Raw genomic sequence first — 19,234 nt, 5'->3', positions numbered from 1 at the left:
AATTGGTATATTTGCATAGTGTTTGCATTGTTCTATCAGCAGGTATTTGCAATTTTGCAAATCTCATTCCATTTTTTTTTTCATGCAGAATATATTCAGCACATATATGCTGTTAATATTACGCAAATACCAGAAAACTACATTCAAAATTACCATTTTGTTTAACTCCAGCTGATCAAGTTTTACTCATTGAAACATGTCTGTCTACTTTAGAATCTTCATTGATGAGGGGAAGTTATGTAGCCAGCCACTCTGGGGGCAAATAGTTGAGGTATGTATTTGTGTTATTACATGAATTAGTGTATAAAGGCTTAAAGGGGCCTTTTCACAGATTTTGGCATTTTTTTAACTTATTCATTAAATGCTATATATTGATAAATGTAAACATTGGATCATAAAAGCTCCAGTAAAAAATCAAGAAAAAAATTAAAAAAAGGAAAAGAACATTGCCCGGAGCAGGTTTCGAACCAGTGACCCCTGGAGTCCTGCCAGAGTCCTGAAGTAAAAACGCTTTAGCCTACTGAGCTATTCCGCCAAGTACACATTCTTGACGTATTTTATACCTTATATAAGCAATCTTCGTAGTTTCACAAAATTTAACGACAAAACAGAACTCTCCAAATTATTCAATCGTTCGCGTTGCAATGCTTTTTAATTTTTAGGTTTTAAAATTGTCAAAAGATGCATATAATGGCTATATTAGAGCATGGTTAATGTTCAGTATTACTGTTTCCTCACAAATATCATAACTAAAACGAAAACTTACGAATCTGAAACAACTTTTTTCAATTTTGTCAATTTACCAAAGCGTGAAAAGATCCCTTTAATACAAAAAGCATTACCAAACCAATATTTCTCTATGTCAACATAGCATTCATGTACAGATTTTTTTTCCTTTTACTAAAAATTGTTTATTCCAAAATGTAGAATGTGCAAGTCAACCAACTTTTATTATTTCAAAAGGGGATATCATAAGCTTTGAAATCTAGTGAAAAAAGGAAATTAAGTCTTTGGTCATGTATATGCCTACCTCAGGTAACAAACATATCAAGTTATTTTTAAAGGACATATATCTGATTATTTCAAGAAAGAAACCTGAACCAAATACCTTGATGTACATGTTCACACACTTGTTAAGATCTATATATTTGTAGTGTCATCACTTCAGCATCATTATAGCTTCTGAATGAATGTCACATTAATCATATGGATGGACATAACTACAGACACATGTATATATATTGACCATGAAAGAAAATGAGTCTGGTCACATAGCTTACTTGCATTCTTTGTTTTAATTTAGCTATGCAGATCCGCAGCAGCAATCGAGTCCCGTGCTGTTGGCTCTGTGAATAGAAGAGGTAGGCACAAACTCACCTCCTAAAAAATGACCTTATCCGATTGGCTTAGAGTAGTCACATGCTCATGGTGTATTTTCCATACACCCTGAGTAATTTCTTTACAACCTGAGTAATTTCCATACTCCTATCAAAGTAAAAAAAATGGCATGCTTGTGTATCTCATGGAGCTGCACATTTTGAGTGGTGAAAGGTCAAGGTCATCCTTCAAGGTCAAATGTAACAAAATAATAATGAAAGAGAAGCATTAGGGGGCATTGTGTTTCTGATAAACACATCTCTTGTTGTTTTGTGTGGCACAATATATTCCATTTTAATTTCGCGCAACAATATCATTCTGTTCAAACGACACATAAACATAAAATTGGTGCATGTACATGTGTTAAATATATTTTACCACAAAAAATAAAAAAGAGCATTTTTTATTGTGTTAAATCTATGTTACCAGAGCACATCTAACATTGAAATTTTGGGCATTGCTATATAAGAACACGGATTATTTATGTTAACTTTATTTTACAAAATATATTACAAAATTTTCATTGATTTTGAGAGTTATAGGCCTTGACCTTGAAGGATAACCTTGACCTTTCACTACTCAAAATGTGCAGCTCCATTAGATACACATGCATTTCAAATATGAAGTTGCTATCTTCAATATTGCAAAGTTATGACCAAGGTTAAAGTTTTGACAGGTATTGGATTTAAGCAGGTGTAACAAATTAAGCAACAAACTTTGGATTAAACGAAAGTTTTTTTTCAGCATTGTTGTGATTTACCATATAAGCTCTGAGTATAAAAGATAACAACATTATATGGGAAAGGTGATTTAGAGTTTTATATATTCCAGTACTATTATACATTTCAATTTTTTCAGCTTTTGTAATACTATAATTACATTTTTCATTTATTCACCAGAAAATGGGATAGAATCCCGCAGGGACGACGTAAACTTCACCCCTGGACCATTAAGTAAGTTACAGTCACATGAACATGTCTTCACTTCTTTCATGTTATAACAGACTTGGAGAAGCAAAGGTCACACTAGCTTTTGTGGTTTAAAATTGACATTTTGTGTTGTGTTCTGAGAAAACTGGGCAAAATGCTTGTGCGTAAAGTGTTATCCCAGATTAGCCTGTGAAGTCCACACATGCAGGCTAATCAGGGACGACACTTTCCACCTATACTAGATTTTCGCTTAGAAGAGACATCATTTAAACCAAAAATTCCATAAAAGCAGAAATTGTCGTCCCTGATTAGCCTGTGCGGACTGCATATTTATTGAATTTTAGCATCAGGTCTGTTAAGTCTATATAGTTACTTTCATAGGGTGACAGCATTAAGTTTTAGTAAGACGGCCAGTGACTATCAAATAAAAAACTAAATACTAATTAGAAACTCAAGACTAGGTAAGTTAAACAATCCAGAAAGCAGTGTATAGTCTTGAAAATAATGACATCATCATACCAAGGCACGTTTATTGTTCACAATGTTTAATAGAATCCTCAAATATATCTTAATGTCCACAATTTATTGTTCCCCTTGAATAAAAAAATGGCCTTGTTAACACGTAAATTATTTTCAATATTAGTCTATAAATGCAAACAATTTTAAACTTTGATACAATATTTAAAAGCTAATACTGGTTATTAAATGCTTTGTGATAACATGTTGCAAATATAAAAAAATCATCTATTGAAACAGTTCTCAGGATGAACGAGAGTGGAGGTGGGGATGACATGATAGCACCTGGTAAGAAAACAGGATGTTTTTTTGCCAATTGTTTACATGAATTACTTTGGTATTTAAATCTGTACAATTATTACACTTCAAAGTTGTTGTTGACAAAAACAGGGATATGATCAAATGAAAAATAGAAAGAAAAATGCATCTGTTCAATTAAGCTGGAGCTGACCTACCAAATTATGTCCCTACCTTTGAACCATTGAATGAGATTGTTTAAAAAAGCGAGTTTGTTAGATGTAAAAAAAACAACGGTGAACCATTAATTTAATAAAAGCACTATTTTTTAGTGCAATTTTACCATCTTTAATATAGTAATATTGCAGATTTATTACCCCTTTGAAGGATTCATGAACACAGTCAGCAGATATATAGAGAATAACAGGTTACTGCCTGATCTTTTTGAAATATATCAGGCAAGACTTAGAATAATAACGGCCAAGCTTGCTGAACCATTATTTTATTCGTGCTGAGCCTGATATATTACAAAAAGATCAGGCAGTTACTGGTTTGTCTGTTTATCATACCTCTCTCTAATTTTAAAAGAAAAAATGAAATAAAATAAAAAGGACGCTGCATTTTTTGCGGGAATGAATGTGATCTTTAACAAATGATTTACAGGGGTTTTCGCTGCCATGTTTCTACCACGTTTCTAAGCCTCGCATGATTAACAAAATAGTCTATTTAACCTATTACTTCGCCCCTTTTCCATTAATTATTATCAAATATAACATTTTTTTATGATTTTGTTTTTATGTAAATTGTTTGAAAAACCCGAGTGTGATCTTAAAATAGCGATAGTATAGAGCTTAAGTTTATATGATTTTTGTTATATTATCAATATTCATCTGGTAAAATATATTACATCTTGGTATCGTATTGTTTATTTGTTAAATCTGATGTAATTTTACTAAAAATGATGATTGTATAGATCATACCGAGTAAAATGACTAACATCCAAACATTGACTGATTTAAAAACTTCCTTGTCATCAGCATTTACTTATTCATTTTTAATATTCACTGTTTGTGTTGCTTTCTGTGGTTTAAATGTCATACATCTTGTTAGCAAATTGTTTGTTTTAATGAATCTGATTCATTGCTACAATAAAATATTGCTTATTTATTAAGTCTTAGTAAAATAACACATCAACTGATATAAGAACTTCCTATCAAACATGATATAAAAAATATATCATACAGCGTTATATCTGGCAGATATCAATGTAGCGGTATGATGAATGATTTCATAAACTAAAAGATTGTGTACCAGTTCACAAACAGCCGGATTTAGAAACAGACTAATTAACCTAACTTGAATTCAATACTCTTGTGTATGAATCTTGGTTTCAGTTTAGGTTTCATTTTTCATCGAAGGCCATAGTGTTGACTTTTGCAACATATTAACATTTTGCTGTTGATGAATGACAAGCAATGTTGTTAAGGTTCCTGCACAGCAATGAAGACATTTGACATCTGTTTGGCAAAAAAAGAAGCACCGACATGAGTATTTATGTTTAAATTTACATGGGAAGAGTCTGTTCATTGGGAAATTAAAAAAGGGGTCATGTGTGCAGATTATCCAATCAGAATGCAGCGTTGATATGACAATGAAAGAAGTTGTAAATATTTACTAGTAACCTTATATATTCTTTCCCAAATAATGACAACAATTGACATGCAGCAATAATTTTACTTGCCATTTAAAAGCACAACAAAATCACAGGAATAACTGAGCAGGCAGTGTATGTGTACTGTGTTGGTTCTTAAAGTCAGAGCAACATTTCTCATCATATCATGCAGACTCATAAATAAAGTTATGACCAGGATTTAATTTTTTGATTTTCACAAACTCAGAAGATGATGAGGCTTCATCACCCCGGCCTTCCACACCGCAGGGACAGCCACTAAGACGCTCACAGCAGATTAGCCCGCAAGGGTAAGTATTGAGCAAAAAATAAACTTGACAGTCGTAAGAACAAGTAAGATTTAAAAGACAAAATTTTAGTCTGAGCCCCTTTTATTTAATTCACTAATGTTATATGTCACTAACATACTCCTTGCTTCTTATTTTGGATTGTTACTCATTAAGTTCAACCATTCATAAGTATCACAAAGAAATATTAAACTGTACCACATGTAAATAATAAAATCGGCGGATTCAACTTTTGAAACAATTTGATGAATCCTTAGCACTTCATATTCATGCTCACCCTGTTTTAAAATTTCATAATGTGAAAACTCCCCACCTTTTAAATGCCCTTTCTTAGCTTAAACTATAGACATTGTCTAATAAAACACCTTTCTACTGAGTTTAAGTTAGGATTGAATGTTTAAACACAACCAAACAGACATTTATGAAAAATATGTTCCTCAAATAAAGGACATGTTCAAGATTGTAAGGAAAAAGAAGACTTAAAATTAATTGAACATTATGTTGGTGATTATCAAGTAATTTCTTCAAAAATAACATCTAACTAACAATTGGGAAGAGGCTTTAATAGGACACGTAACAAAATGATATATTACAAGTCTTTCCTTTAATGTTGCAAGTTCTGAGAAAACTGGACATAATGCATGTGCTTAAAGTGGCGTCCCAGATTAGCCTGTGCAGTCCACACAGGCTAATCAGGGACAACACTTTCTGCCTAAATTGAATTTTTGCTAAGAAGAGACATCATTTAAACGAAAAATTCCATTAAAGCGGAAATTGTCGTCCCTGATTAGCCTGTGCGGACTGCACAGGCTAGTCTGGGATGACAATTTAGGCACAAGCATTTTGCCCAGTTTTCTCAGAATGAGACTCTTATGTTTTACTTTTGGCTTGGGTATTTCATTCATTTTAATTGATCCTTAATATTTTGGCAGAAATGTCAGATGTTTGTAAACTTTACATTCATTTTGAAAAAGTACAACATATGCTAGGAAAAAGTACATCTATTTGTGTGATAGTACTCATTTCTGCATGTCTTCTTATTGTAGGCAACCCGTGTACCTTGCGCTAGGTGAGATATTAAATTTTGATTTATATTATGAACACGAGATAAGCCTCGCATGATAAACAAAATATTCTATTTATTCTATTACTTCTTCCCTTTTTCCATTAATTATTATCAAATATAACATTTTATTTTATGATTTTGTTCTTCTGTAAATTTTTTGAACAACCCAAGTGTGATCTTAAAATAGCGATAGTATACTGAGCTTTAGTTTATATGATTTTTGTTATACTATCGATATTCATGTGGTAAAATATATTACATCTTGGTATCCAATTGTTTATTTTTTAGATCTGATGTAATTTTACTAAAAATGATGATTGTATAGATCATACTGAGTAAAATGACTAACATCCAAACATCGACTGATTAAAAAACTTCCTTGTCATCAGCATTTACTTATTCATTTTTAATATTTACTGTTTGTGTTGCTTTCTGTGGTTTGAATGTCATACATCTTGTTAGCAAATTGTTTGTTTTAATGAATCTGATTCATTGCTACAAAAAAATATTGCTTATTTATTAAGTCTTAGTAAAATAACACATCAACTGATAATTAAGAACTTTCTATCGAACATGATATAAAAAAATATATCATACAGCGTTATATCTGGCAGATATCAATGTAGCTGTATGATGAATGATTTCATAAACTAAAAGATTGTGTACCAGTTCACAAACAACCGGATTTAGAAACAGACTAATTAACCTAACTTGAATTCAATACTCTTGTGTATGAATCTTGGTTTCAGTTTAGGTTTCATTTATCATCGAAGCCCATAGTGTTGACTTTTGCATCAAACTTACATTTTGCTGTTGATGAATGACAAGCAATGTTGTTAAGGTTCCTGCACAGCAATGAAGGCATTTGACATCTGTTTTGCAAAAAAAGAAGCACGGACATGAGTAGTTATGTTTAATACATGGGAAGAGTCAGTTCATTGGGAAATGAAAAAAGGGATGATGTGTGCAGATTATCCAATCAGAATGCAGCATTGATATGACAATGAAAGAAGTTGTAAATATTTACTAGTAACCTTATATATTCTTTCCCAAATAATGACAACGATTGACATGCAGCAATAATTTTACTTGCCTTTTAAAAGCACAACAAAATCACAGGAATAACTGAGCAGGCAGTTTATGTGTACTGTGTTGGTTCTTAAAGTCAGAGCAACATTTCTCATCATATCATGCAGACTCATAAATAAAGTTATGACCAGGATTTAATTTTTTGATTTTCACAAACTCAGAAGATGATGAGGCTTCATCACCCCGGCCTTCCACACCGCAGGGACAGCCACTAAGACGCTCACAGCGGATTAGCCCGCAAGGGTAAGTATTGAGCAAAAAATAAACTTGACAGTCGTAAGAACAAGTAAGATTTAAAAGACAAAATTTTAGTCTGAGCCCCTTTTATTTAATTCACTAATGTTATATGTCACTAACATACTCCTTGCTTCTTATTTTGGATTGTTACTGATTAAGTTCAACCATTCATAAGTATCACAAAGAAATATTAAACTGTACCACATGTAAATAATAAAATCGGCGGATTCAACTTTTGAAACAATTTGATGAATCCTTAGCACTTTTCATATTCATGCTCACCCTGTTTTAAAATTTCATAATGTGAAAACTCCCCACCTTTAAAATGCCCTTTCTTAGCTTAAACTATGGACATTGTCTTATAAAACACCTTTCTACTGAGTTTAAGTTAGGATTGAATGTTTAAACACAACCAAACAGACATTTATGAAAAATATGTTCCTCAAATAAAGGACATGTTCAAGATTGTAAGGAAATAGAAGACTTAAAATTAATTGAACATTATGTTGGTGATTATCAAGTAATTTCTTCAAAAATAACATCTAACTAACAATTGGGAAGAGGCTTTAATAGGACACGTAACAAAATGATATATTACAAGTCTTTCCTTTAATGTTGCAAGTTCTGAGAAAACTGGACATAATGCATGTGCTTAAAGTGGCGTCCCAGATTAGCCTGTGCAGTCCACACAGGCTAATCAGGGACAACACTTTCTGCCTAAATTGAATTTTTGCTAAGAAGAGACATCATTTAAACGAAAAATTCCATTAAAGCGGAAATTGTCGTCCCTGATTAGCCTATGCGGACTGCACAGGCTAGTCTGGGATGACAATTTAGGCACAAGCATTTTGCCCAGTTTTCTCAGAATGAGACTCTTATGTTTCACTTTTGGCTTGGGTATTTCATTCATTTTAATTGATCCTTAATATTTTGGCAGAAATGTCAGATGTTTGTAAACTTTACATTCATTTTGAAAAAGTACAACATATGCTAGGAAATAGTACATCTATTTTGTGTGATAGTACTCATTTCTGCATGTCTTCTTATTGTAGGCAGCCTGTGTACAGAGGACAAGGTGAGATATTTAATTTTGATTTATAATATGAACACGAGATACAATATCTGAATCCCAGTAAGATTGTTCAAGAATGTAATATGTTTTTGTTTTTTTATATAGAATTCACAAGTGTCTGGTTTATGTTTGCAAGTTTTAACAAAATCATTGGCCTTCATCTAGCCAATAATTTGTATTAATATTTAATACTTAAACAATGTAATTTGGTTTTCCAACCATGCTTTGTTTTGATTTATTTAAATGTTCCATACTCCCAACCTCTCCATAGCATACACAATTCTTGAAAATTCGGTTGATATTAATCTTTAAGATTGTTTTTTTATTTTATTCAATCTTGTACTGATTTTTGCCTATGTTTTTTACAGACGGACCTGCACCCAAAAAAAAAAGAAATTCGAAAAGAAAAGCTAGAGATGAGGAATGTAATATTCACATTGTTTAGATTCATACAAAACCACGAAGTCAGTCAGCTAGATTATGAAAAAGTAATAGTCATGAATTATATTAAAACTTTTATTTGCATAATAAGCAGTTTCACAAGTAAATGAAAAAAGGGTTATGGGGGTTCAATATCCAATTAGATGCAGCATTTACATAAAACTTTAAAACTTGCCTAATTTCAAAATGAACACATGATACCTCAGACTGAAATGTTATTATATTATGCAAGTTTTTCCTTGTTGACCTGACCATCATTGCCTACGTATGTATGCCTTTTTGTCTGTCTGTCCCATAGCAAAAACAAATCTTAAACTAAAACAAGGTCTGTTTGTAAAACATGCATGCCCCCCATATGGGCTCTCCGTTGTAGTGACAGCCATTGTGTGAATATGTTTTTTGTCACTGTGACCTTGACCTTTGACCTAGTGACCTGAAAATCAATAGGGGTCATCTGCCAGTCATGATCAATGTACCTATGAAGTTTCATGATCCTAGCCATAAGCGTTCTTGAGTTATCATCCGGACACAATTTTACTATTTCGGTTCATCGTGACCTTGACCTTTGACCTAGTGACCTCAAAATCAATAGGGGTCAATAGGGGTCATCTGCGAGTCATGATCAATCTACCTGTCAAGTTTCATGATCCTAGGAATAAGCGTTCTTCAGTTATCATCCGGAAACCATTTTACTATTTCTGGTCATCGTGACCTTGACCTTTGACCTAGTGACCTGAAAATTAATAGGGGTCATCTGCGAGTCATGATCAATCTACCTATCAAGTTTCATGATCCTACGCCTAAGCGTTCTTGAGTTATCATCCGGAAACCATTTTACTATTTCAGTTCACTGTGACCTTGACCTTTGACCTAGTGACCTGAAAATCAATAGGGGTCATCTGCAAGTCATGATCAATCAACCTGTCAAGTTTCATGATCCTAGGCCTAAGCGTTCTTCAGCTATCATCCGGAAACCATTTTACTATTTCGGGTCACTGTGACCTTGACCTTTGACCTAGTGACCTGAAAATCAATAGGGGTCATCTGCAAGTCATGATCAATCCACCTATCAAGTTTCATGATCCTAGGCCCAAGCGTTCTTGAGTTATCATCCAGATACCATTTTACTATTTCGGGTCACCGTGATCTTGACCTTTGACCTAGTGACCTCAAAATCAATAGGGGTCATCTGCGAGTCATGATCAATGTACCTATGAAGTTTCATGATCCTAGGCCCAAGCGTTCTTGAGTTATCGTCTGACAACCACCTGGTGGACGGACCGACAGACCGACCGACAGACCGACAAGAGCAAAGCAATATACCCCCTCTTCTTCAAAGGGGGGCATAAAAAGTAAGCTAGAAGCTAAACTTCTTAAAAACTATGTACACATGGTAGGTTCATGTGTCTGCTTACTCTTGTGATTGTCAGACACACAAACATACCTTCCTCAAGACAAATGTGATTGTATGGCAAGCTTTGATATTCTGAGTGGTCTAAAAATGAATTTCAGGTATAAAGTATAAATAATTAAGTTTTTATCATTATTTAATTTTTCACAGGTGACGAACTGATGAACTCCCCGCCAGAGCAACCCATCACCAGTCAGGGCTCGCCAGTCAGGGCTAACCCCGCCAGCCTAACAACCCAGTCCCAGGACCGACGATTAGGCGACCGAAGGGAGGCCTTCAGATGGAAAGAGAGGGCCTATTTCTTGGAGCAGCTGGTATGTATATCAACAGTTTTAAAGTATTGATAAGAGATAACTAGTATGTATATCAACAGTTTTAAAGTATTGATAATGGGAAACTAGTATGTATATCAACAGTTTTAAAGTATTGATAATGGATAACTAGTATGTATATCAACAGTTTTAAAGTATTAATAATGGATAACTAGTATGTATATCAACAGTTTTAAAGTATTGATAAGAGGAAACTGTGTGGCAAGCGGTTTGCTGCATAATCCCAAGAAACTAGGTTCTCATGAGAACTATGGTTCCCAAATAAAATCTTGGGTTCTCATGAAAACCCAGGTTATCAGAGAGAACCTAAGTTCTATGTGTCTATGAGAACCTAGGTTCTCGTGAAAAACCTAGTTCCTCACAAGAACCTAGGTTCTCTAGCGTTCACCAACGTTTTCAAATGAGAACCTAGGTTCTCATGAGAAACATGGTTTCTTGGGATTTCAAAAACCTAGTTTCTCATGAGAACCTAGGTTCTCATGAAAACCTAGGTTGTCATGTGAACCAAGGTTGTCATGAGAAACCTGGTTTCTTGGGATCGCTTGCCATAATACTAGTATGTATATCAACAGTTTTAAAGCATTGATAAGAGGAAACTAGAATTTATATAAACAGTTTAAAAGCATTGATAAGAGGAAACTAAGTATGTATATCAACAGTTTTAAAGTGATAAGGCCAATAAAAAAAAGTTGTGTCCACTAGCGCTCCAAAACATAAGGTAAGGTAGGTCGGTTAGGCATTTTTTTTTAGTTATCAATTCAAAAAGGATGATTAATCTCCTTACAAAATATCTATCCTTTTTTCTGAATATGATGAAATCCAGCAAACATTAATGAAAACTAAACCTGTAATAAACCAATGGAAGACAGAACCGCAATTCATTTAAGAGAGGGATTATGTGCCATTACAAAAGCTGAGCATTGGCACTTTGGTCAGAGCTTACATTACATAGCTGGAATGATTTTTTGTTTAATTTTTTCAGCTAAATGCAACACTGCAGGAACTGGGGCAATGTGTGGCCCAATTAAGAGGGGGGATGGCGGAGGAGGTATGAAATACAGATGGTTAGGATGCAGCTTGATCTCTGTTACTGATAGGAGCATACCAATATTTACAACACAAATGTGGCGTGTTCTGAGACAACTAGGCAAAATGCTTGTGCGTAGTGTCATCTCCGATAAGCCTGTGCAGTCCCCACAGGCTAATCAGGGACGACACTTTCCGCCTAAACTGGATTTTCGCTAAGAAGAGACATCATTTAAACAAAATATTCCATAAAAGCGGAAATTGTCGTCCCGTGTGATTAGCCTGTGCAGATTGCACAGGCTTATCTGGGATGACAATTTACGCACAAGCATTTCGCCCAGTTTTCTCAGAACACGCCACAAATGCACTCACACACCCGCATGGTTTTGAACGACCATATGCTGATTCTTATGGTAAAATAAATTAAAAAATAAATTTTGAAATATGTAATTATAAAAACACGTTTAGAATGCATAGTCCCAGAGATTCCAAAAACAAACATAACAATTTGCTCTGCAGCCTATAGTATCATAATTGTATGATAGGTAAAACAACAAATATCTTTAACAAATATATTTGGGATATATCCTGATTTTTAAATAAAGGAAGAAAATTTGCTTTTCTAAGTTATTAAATAAAAACCAAAGGTTTAAGTATTGTTGTGTTCTTTTTTTCACTTAAAAGTCGCATATCCACCCCATGAAATATTTATCATGAAGTGAATGTATATATAACCACATAATAGTGTTCACAGATTCAAATTCTACTATATGTGATCCCATATGTTTCCTAACGTAGCTTATTATGAATTTATTACTTTATCATCGAAACCTTTGATATTTTATTAAGAAACAGTTTTCTTTCCACACTTTTAAATAACACTATTACATCTGCAAAAATTGGTCTTACGGTATATGCGGCCTGCACACTTGCACATTCTGGTCAAGGGCTACATTTTCTTTATAAAAATGCATGCAAAGTTTTGTGGTATCTCCTGAGTATCCTCCTCAGTATGCATATCCTCAGAAGACTGCACGGATGCACAGGCTGGACTGGAGCTTTGTTGGCTGCATATTGCATTAGTCCTATCTTTGCATGACACAGTTTTTTATTCTAATTGCGTCTTGTAATTGGAACATCGAACCACACTTATTTCCTATAGAAAATTGAAGTCACACTGTGTTATTTATAGCAAACTGGCAAATGTCGGTAGCCTATTTTGGCTTGCAGGAAAGATTTTCAGACAGACTGACCGCGTATGTCACACATGTGTGGCTAGATAATTAAATGATTTCCCTTCTATCACGGACATTGCTATTTTCGGTAGTTATGTCCCACAATGCAAAACAAATGGTATTTAAGGATAGGTTTGCATTCATGTTTTTCCCCAAAATTTGTGTATTTTATATCTTGAAAGTAATACTATGTTATCACTAAAAGGCGTTTAATAATAGTACATTCCGTCTTTGCCTGACAATTTACTGACCCTGAGCACTGACCCTGAATGTCTTGGGGATGAAATTTACTGTAATGCGAAATTGTAGCTCACAAATAATGCAGACGCAATTGAGCGTATAAGTATGCCTTAGCTACGGTAGGGCCCTTAACCCATGACTGCCTGCATGGATAACTCCAGTCAAATTTAGCAAACGACAAATGCTTAAAGCGTTTCTGTTCATACTTAACTCAGGTACTATGAAGCAGACCACAGCCTGTAATTATGTAAACAATAGGTTTAAGTAAATTAAGAGCTGGTGGGACATATTATGATATTGGCCAATCTAGTGTTTAACCCTTTGCATGCTGGGTAATTTGTCTTCTGCTAAAATGTCGTCTGCTGAATTTCTAAAATTAGCATTTTCTTCGATTTTTTCACAGAATACTATCAGAATAGCAAACAGTTTGGATCTTGATGAGACGCCACGTTCTGTGGCGTCTCATCTGGATCCAAACTGTTTGCACAGGCCTTCAAAATTCGGTTCCTGCAAATAAAAGGGTTAAATCAGCTTGTGCATGACATTGGTAAGTTTATGATTGATATCTGTACATATTGGCTGCTTTCAGGGCAAATGGTGCTTACTACTTCATTAAAAGTCTGTCAAGTGGGCAAAATTGTTTCTCAATAATTTAACCCTTTGCATGCTGGGAAATTTGTTGTCTGCTAAAATGTCGTCTGCTTAATTGCTAAAATTAGCATTTTCTTCGATTTTTTTTCAAATAATATCAGAATAGCAAATAGTTTGGATCCAAACTGTTTGCAAAGGTCTTCAAAATTCGGTTCCCGCACTGAAAGGGTTAAAGAAAACAGATAAAGTATCAGATACACATATCGCAACATGTACATGATTATGGGCTTGTAATTCTTTAGCCTTAAGGCAACTACAATTCTGAAGATGGTTGCCACTGCAGCGACCAATTGTGAAAATAAAGACATATTGTTGTTATTTTGTCTGAGTTATCTCTATAACATAAATAGAAGGATAAACAGTCAGTGACACATCTCGACCTGTGCTCTAAGACACACTCTTTGAAATTTGAATGGGTTGTGTTCATTTCAAACTTGCGATATTAAAAGCTATATCATAAGTTTGAAAACTGAGTTGCTTCTAAGATTATGCAATAGCGAACAAATTCAGTGCCTTCAGAGTCTAGACAGTAATTCTTACTTCCTAGTCAAATAATGAAGCCTTTTGCCAAATGATAAATGGGTCTGTTTTGACAGATTATTATGGAATGTTTTGATAAATGATTCATTTTATTTAGTTATATGACAAACTTTGCATGCAATAAAAATGTTTTTTCCTTTAAAGTAAAATTTCAAATAACTGTGCCACTAGACCCGCATTAAACTTGAAAACTGTCATTCTGGATTTTCTGCCACACCCTTCAATTCCTTTTGTTTTCAACAAGAGCGGATGCATGTGTTGTATATAAGATTAACATGAAAAATTATTCAAACTTTTGAAACTTTTCTTGCAAAATTACCAAATAAATATATATATATATATACTCACACTTTTCATTATTTTTCAGGAGGCCGCAGAGCACCTCCATAGCCTCTTGGAAAAGATGCAGTGCAAACTAGACATACCGGTAAGTACATTTGTAGCAACAATTGCAGCAATTATATTTAATTTCAGTAAGGAGGTTAAGCTACACATGGATTACAAGTTGATCAAGTTTCTTTGTTATTTTGTAAAAGTATCTTCTTTGTGATATAATAAATGTCTCAGAGCAAGAAAGTATTAATACTGAAACAGTTATTTAAAGGGAAAATGCTCCAAAAGCATTCCATTTGAACAGAGTTGAATAAAAAAAGTAATCACACCACATGCATGGTCATGAAATGTGTTTGATCTACATTTCATGATTTTTCTCATGTGTTTTGTCTAAATGTTTCATTTAATGTCAACACAAGATGTTATTTGCAGACTTAATAGTTGAAAGATAACTCAGGATGCTGATTAACCTTTTGCATGCTGGGAAATTTGTCGTCTGCTAAAATATCTTCTGCTGAATTTCTAAAATTAGCATTTTCTTCGAATTTTTTCAAAGAATACTATCAGAATAGCAAACAGTTTGGATCCTGATGAGACGCCACGTTCTGTGGCATCTCATCTGGATCCAAACTGTTTGCAAAGGCCTTCAAAATTCGGTTCCCGCACTGAAAGGGTTAAATACATGTATATCATTGTGTCTGTATAAACATTGCATACATGTTCATTTTCAGATGGATGTTTGATACTGCCCCTCATAATCTACTGCCACTGCTACAAGAGATACAAGAGATATCAACTGCTACACCCAACCACCAGAGCCAACATGCCAGTCATTAATAGCCTCCACACCACCATAGTTCATAAGTAATATATAAAAATTGAGAAACTGTTATATGTTATTTAGCCTCTACACTCAAATATTATGACAATGATAAATTTATTTTAAGTTGTATTTATGATTCAACCAGCGAATATCATGTAGTTTACATTTATTATCCCCCACCAAAGGCAGAGGGATATTGTTTGGCGTTGTCCGTCTGTCCGTCCTTCCCTCCGTCCGTCCGCACTTTTGTGTCTAGAGCCATATCTTCGAAGTGCTTTGGCGGATTCCATTGAAACTTGGTATGAGTATATATATGAATAAGAGGATGATGCATGCCAAATGGCATTGTACACCATCTGTTAATAACGAAGTTATGGCCCTTTGTATGTTGAAAACATGCTTTTTTCTGTGACAAAGCTATAGTTTGGCGGGAGATATCACAAATTCTTCGCATTTACTTGTTGTAAATATATTGTCTCTAAATTAGTTTCAAGGTTTTTACATGGTTAAGTATTTTACGCCGTTTTACACTCTTTATGACATGTATTTTTTTTTTAAATGCTGCTCACTTTCCAGCCATATAAGCAAGAAACCTACAAGTGTTTTATTCATATTAATATTCGCTTTAAATCGCGACTTTACTCACTGCATAATTTCTTAGCCGGATGACCTTATTACAACTCCACTTGGAAAATTTGCAGCGAGTAAAGTCAAGATATAAAGCAAATTTTAATATGAAATAAATGCTTATCACTTTCATACTGATATGGCAGGGAGGTGAGTGTCATTTAAAAATTAAACAAGAGAAATAAAGGATATAAATCTGCGAAAAATACCTGTGTTATCATGGACGTTGTCATCTTGACTATCACATGAGTACCCCCTTTGTCTTTCATGTTATTCTTCTTAAGTCAGAAGGTGGTCTGTTTTTTTTTCATTAGTTCAATACAAGGACACTGAATATTATAAATGTTTTGTTTCTCTTTCATTGGGAAATTATAATTGTCATATGATTTACTTCTTCATACAAATGTGTCCCATGATTTTCTTTAACTTTTTATTTGCACAAACATAAATTACAAGACTAAAATGTACAAGGTTTATATAATGTTCCTGATGATATGAAGCGGGGAAAAAATTACCAAAGTTATGCCCCTTTTTTCAAATAAAAATTTCAGTGACATGATTTATAACTACATGTAACAGAAATGGACATGCAATATTTGGGATATTATTCACTACCATAACAGCGTATTAAAGAAGACTGTGTAACAGCATTTCTGGTTTGAATAGAGATCTTGCTATGTTTTTCAATTTTTGGTTTTAAATAGCTATTCCTGGTTAATATGCTTGTGGATTTCTGGTTTTGAATAGCTATTCTTGGTAAATATGCAAGTGGATTTTTGGTTTTGAATATATATTCCTGGTTAATATGCTAGTGGATTACTGGTTTTAAAAAGCTATTCCTGGTTAATATGCTAGCGGATTTTTAGTTTTGAATAGCTATTCCTGGTTAATATGCCAGTGGATTTCTGGTTTTGAATATCTATTCCTGGTAAATATGCTAGTGGATTTCTGGTTTTAATAAGAGCATTACTTTGAAAAATTGGGAAAATATTTCTGTTTATTTCAGCATGTTTATACTTTCTGGAAAAGTAAATATACTTTTATGGGCAGTAATCATGGTTTAATTGAATAAAAAAACAATGAAAATATTTGTTGTGTGCATGGGAAATGGAAATTCATTACTAGACAACAATCTTATTACTCCTATGCAACTTATCTCAGAAAGGTATAATTAATTAACAATAAAGTAAAAGGTGTCCTATATTCATTTTCAGTCACCCTGTTGTTTTTTGTGTGTTTTTTTTAAACAAATAATAATACATGTGTTAAAATATTGAATGCTTATATTGGAATACTAAAACAAAAGTTTTTACGGACTTTAACACATTTATAATCCTAACTGTAATTGAGGAAGCAGTCATTCTAGGTCTTAAATTAATTCAATATGCACTATGGGAAAACTTGTGTAATGATCATGACAGACAACTGTTAGTAGCAGTACCGGTATGTGAAAACGTGTCTGTCATTGTTGATATTGACTTTGATTTCCAAGTGCAGAGATTAAAGGCATCCAACTGTTTGCATTTCCAAAATTTAATAATATATATAATTATCTTTTAAGTATTCCAGTAAATTTGGCATTAAATATTTAAAACATTAAATGTGGCTATTAATAAAAACTGAACATCAAAATATCTTCAGTACATGTTACAAATTATTATTTAATATCCTACACAGAAGCAATAAGCTGAACTTACTGTAAGCTATGGAATTTGGAAGTCTCTGGTCCCAGTGTGAGTTGAGTATTAGAAAGTCCAGCAGTCCAAGCTGGTCTGTAAGGCACCCTCGCTGTTAGCCCTTTGCATGCTGGGAAATTTATCTTCTGCTAATATGTCGTCTGCTGAATTTCTGAAATGAACAATTTCTTCAATTTTTTAAAGAATACTATCATTATAGCAAACAGTTTGGATCCTGATGAGACGCCACGTTCTGTGGCGTCTCATCTGGATCAAACGGTTTGCAAAGGCCTTCAAAATTTGGTTCCAGCACTGAAAGAGTTAGGCCGCATGCCCTGACAATCTTACAGCTCTTGAGATTTTCCATGCCTACAAATTTCAAAGGTATACATTTACTTTATTGAAAGAACATGATTTGAAAACAATTATTAAATAGGATTTTGTTCTTTTGAACTTAATCATCAATTTCATAGTAACCTCAACAAGAAATATCTTTAAAAAAGATATACGGCGTTGATTGTGGTTGGAGTTGGTGTGAAAGGTTAAGAGTTTAAAGAATGAAATCAAAGAAAGCATATGTCTTTTTCTGTGCAGTTCTTAGCTGCATTTCACGCAGTACGGGATATTTACGCGTAGTTTTCGCGATTTATTTTACACAATTACATACTGCTGATCATATATCTATAGATACAAAAAAAAAAGAAGAATGGAAGTATAAATTAAAACATGTTAGTCAACCAGCCACACAGGAAGTATCTGTACATATTTTAAATATTAATTTGCTCGTTCTTTGGACAAACCTATTTTGTGGTTTGTCAGCATTGCTTTTTGATTTGATTATTAACAGTATCGGGAATCATCTAGCTCATGCCAATACATTGGTCAATATGGTGGGATTACTCTTGTTGAATTAATCAAACATAATATTTATCATGGTTTTTGTTGAAAACACATTAAGAATCTTTTATTGAGGTACCATAATTATATCTGCGAATATCTTCTTTTAACATCTGGTCTAAATAAAATCCCAGTACACCTAGTTCATGCGGATACCCGTCTAATATTATATAACGATCCCTGTACTATCCGCGAAAACTCACCCTGATACCTTGCGGCTTGGAATGCAATGCTTGGGGTGAGGTTCTCTATGTCACGGCTCTTGAACGACGGCTTGTTTAAAACTTTAAACTTTTACATGTTTAATGTTCAATTTCGAAAACAATCAAATATAGTTGACCAAAACTAATATCAGGATATCGAAAAACGATACTTTATGCACTAAAAATATACTAGTACCCAGACAGCAATATGTTAATAATAAGTAAATATGAGAACATTGCCTTTAAGTAAAAAACACTCTAGCGCTGGACAATCCTCTGAATATAAAGGGGCAAACACA

General features: G+C 33.7%; 1 protein-coding gene across 1 annotated transcript in view; it reads left to right on the top strand.

Annotated features, from left to right (window-relative positions):
• The window catches only part of LOC127855844 (uncharacterized), a 33,982-nt gene extending 17,902 nt beyond the window's left edge, over window positions 1–16,080 (top strand). Inside the window, exons 3-15 of the mRNA XM_052391730.1 lie at window positions 214–271; window positions 1,304–1,361; window positions 2,277–2,330; window positions 3,063–3,110; window positions 4,958–5,039; window positions 6,083–6,105; window positions 7,353–7,434; window positions 8,481–8,503; window positions 8,869–8,925; window positions 10,503–10,666; window positions 11,667–11,732; window positions 14,744–14,803; window positions 15,441–16,080. Coding sequence (XP_052247690.1) covers window positions 214–271; window positions 1,304–1,361; window positions 2,277–2,330; window positions 3,063–3,110; window positions 4,958–5,039; window positions 6,083–6,105; window positions 7,353–7,434; window positions 8,481–8,503; window positions 8,869–8,925; window positions 10,503–10,666; window positions 11,667–11,732; window positions 14,744–14,803; window positions 15,441–15,452 — 787 coding nt within the window. The 3' untranslated portion in view covers window positions 15,453–16,080. The remainder of the gene's footprint in view (window positions 1–213; window positions 272–1,303; window positions 1,362–2,276; window positions 2,331–3,062; window positions 3,111–4,957; window positions 5,040–6,082; window positions 6,106–7,352; window positions 7,435–8,480; window positions 8,504–8,868; window positions 8,926–10,502; window positions 10,667–11,666; window positions 11,733–14,743; window positions 14,804–15,440) is intronic.
• The last annotated feature ends 3,154 nt before the right edge of the window (window positions 16,081–19,234 follow it).

This window comes from Dreissena polymorpha, chromosome 13, assembly GCF_020536995.1.
Source record: "Dreissena polymorpha isolate Duluth1 chromosome 13, UMN_Dpol_1.0, whole genome shotgun sequence".
In the NCBI taxonomy this organism is placed as follows: Eukaryota; Metazoa; Mollusca; class Bivalvia; order Myida; family Dreissenidae; genus Dreissena; species Dreissena polymorpha.
The sequence above is the reverse complement of the archived record's forward strand: the minus strand, read 5'-3'. Positions and strand labels throughout refer to the sequence as shown.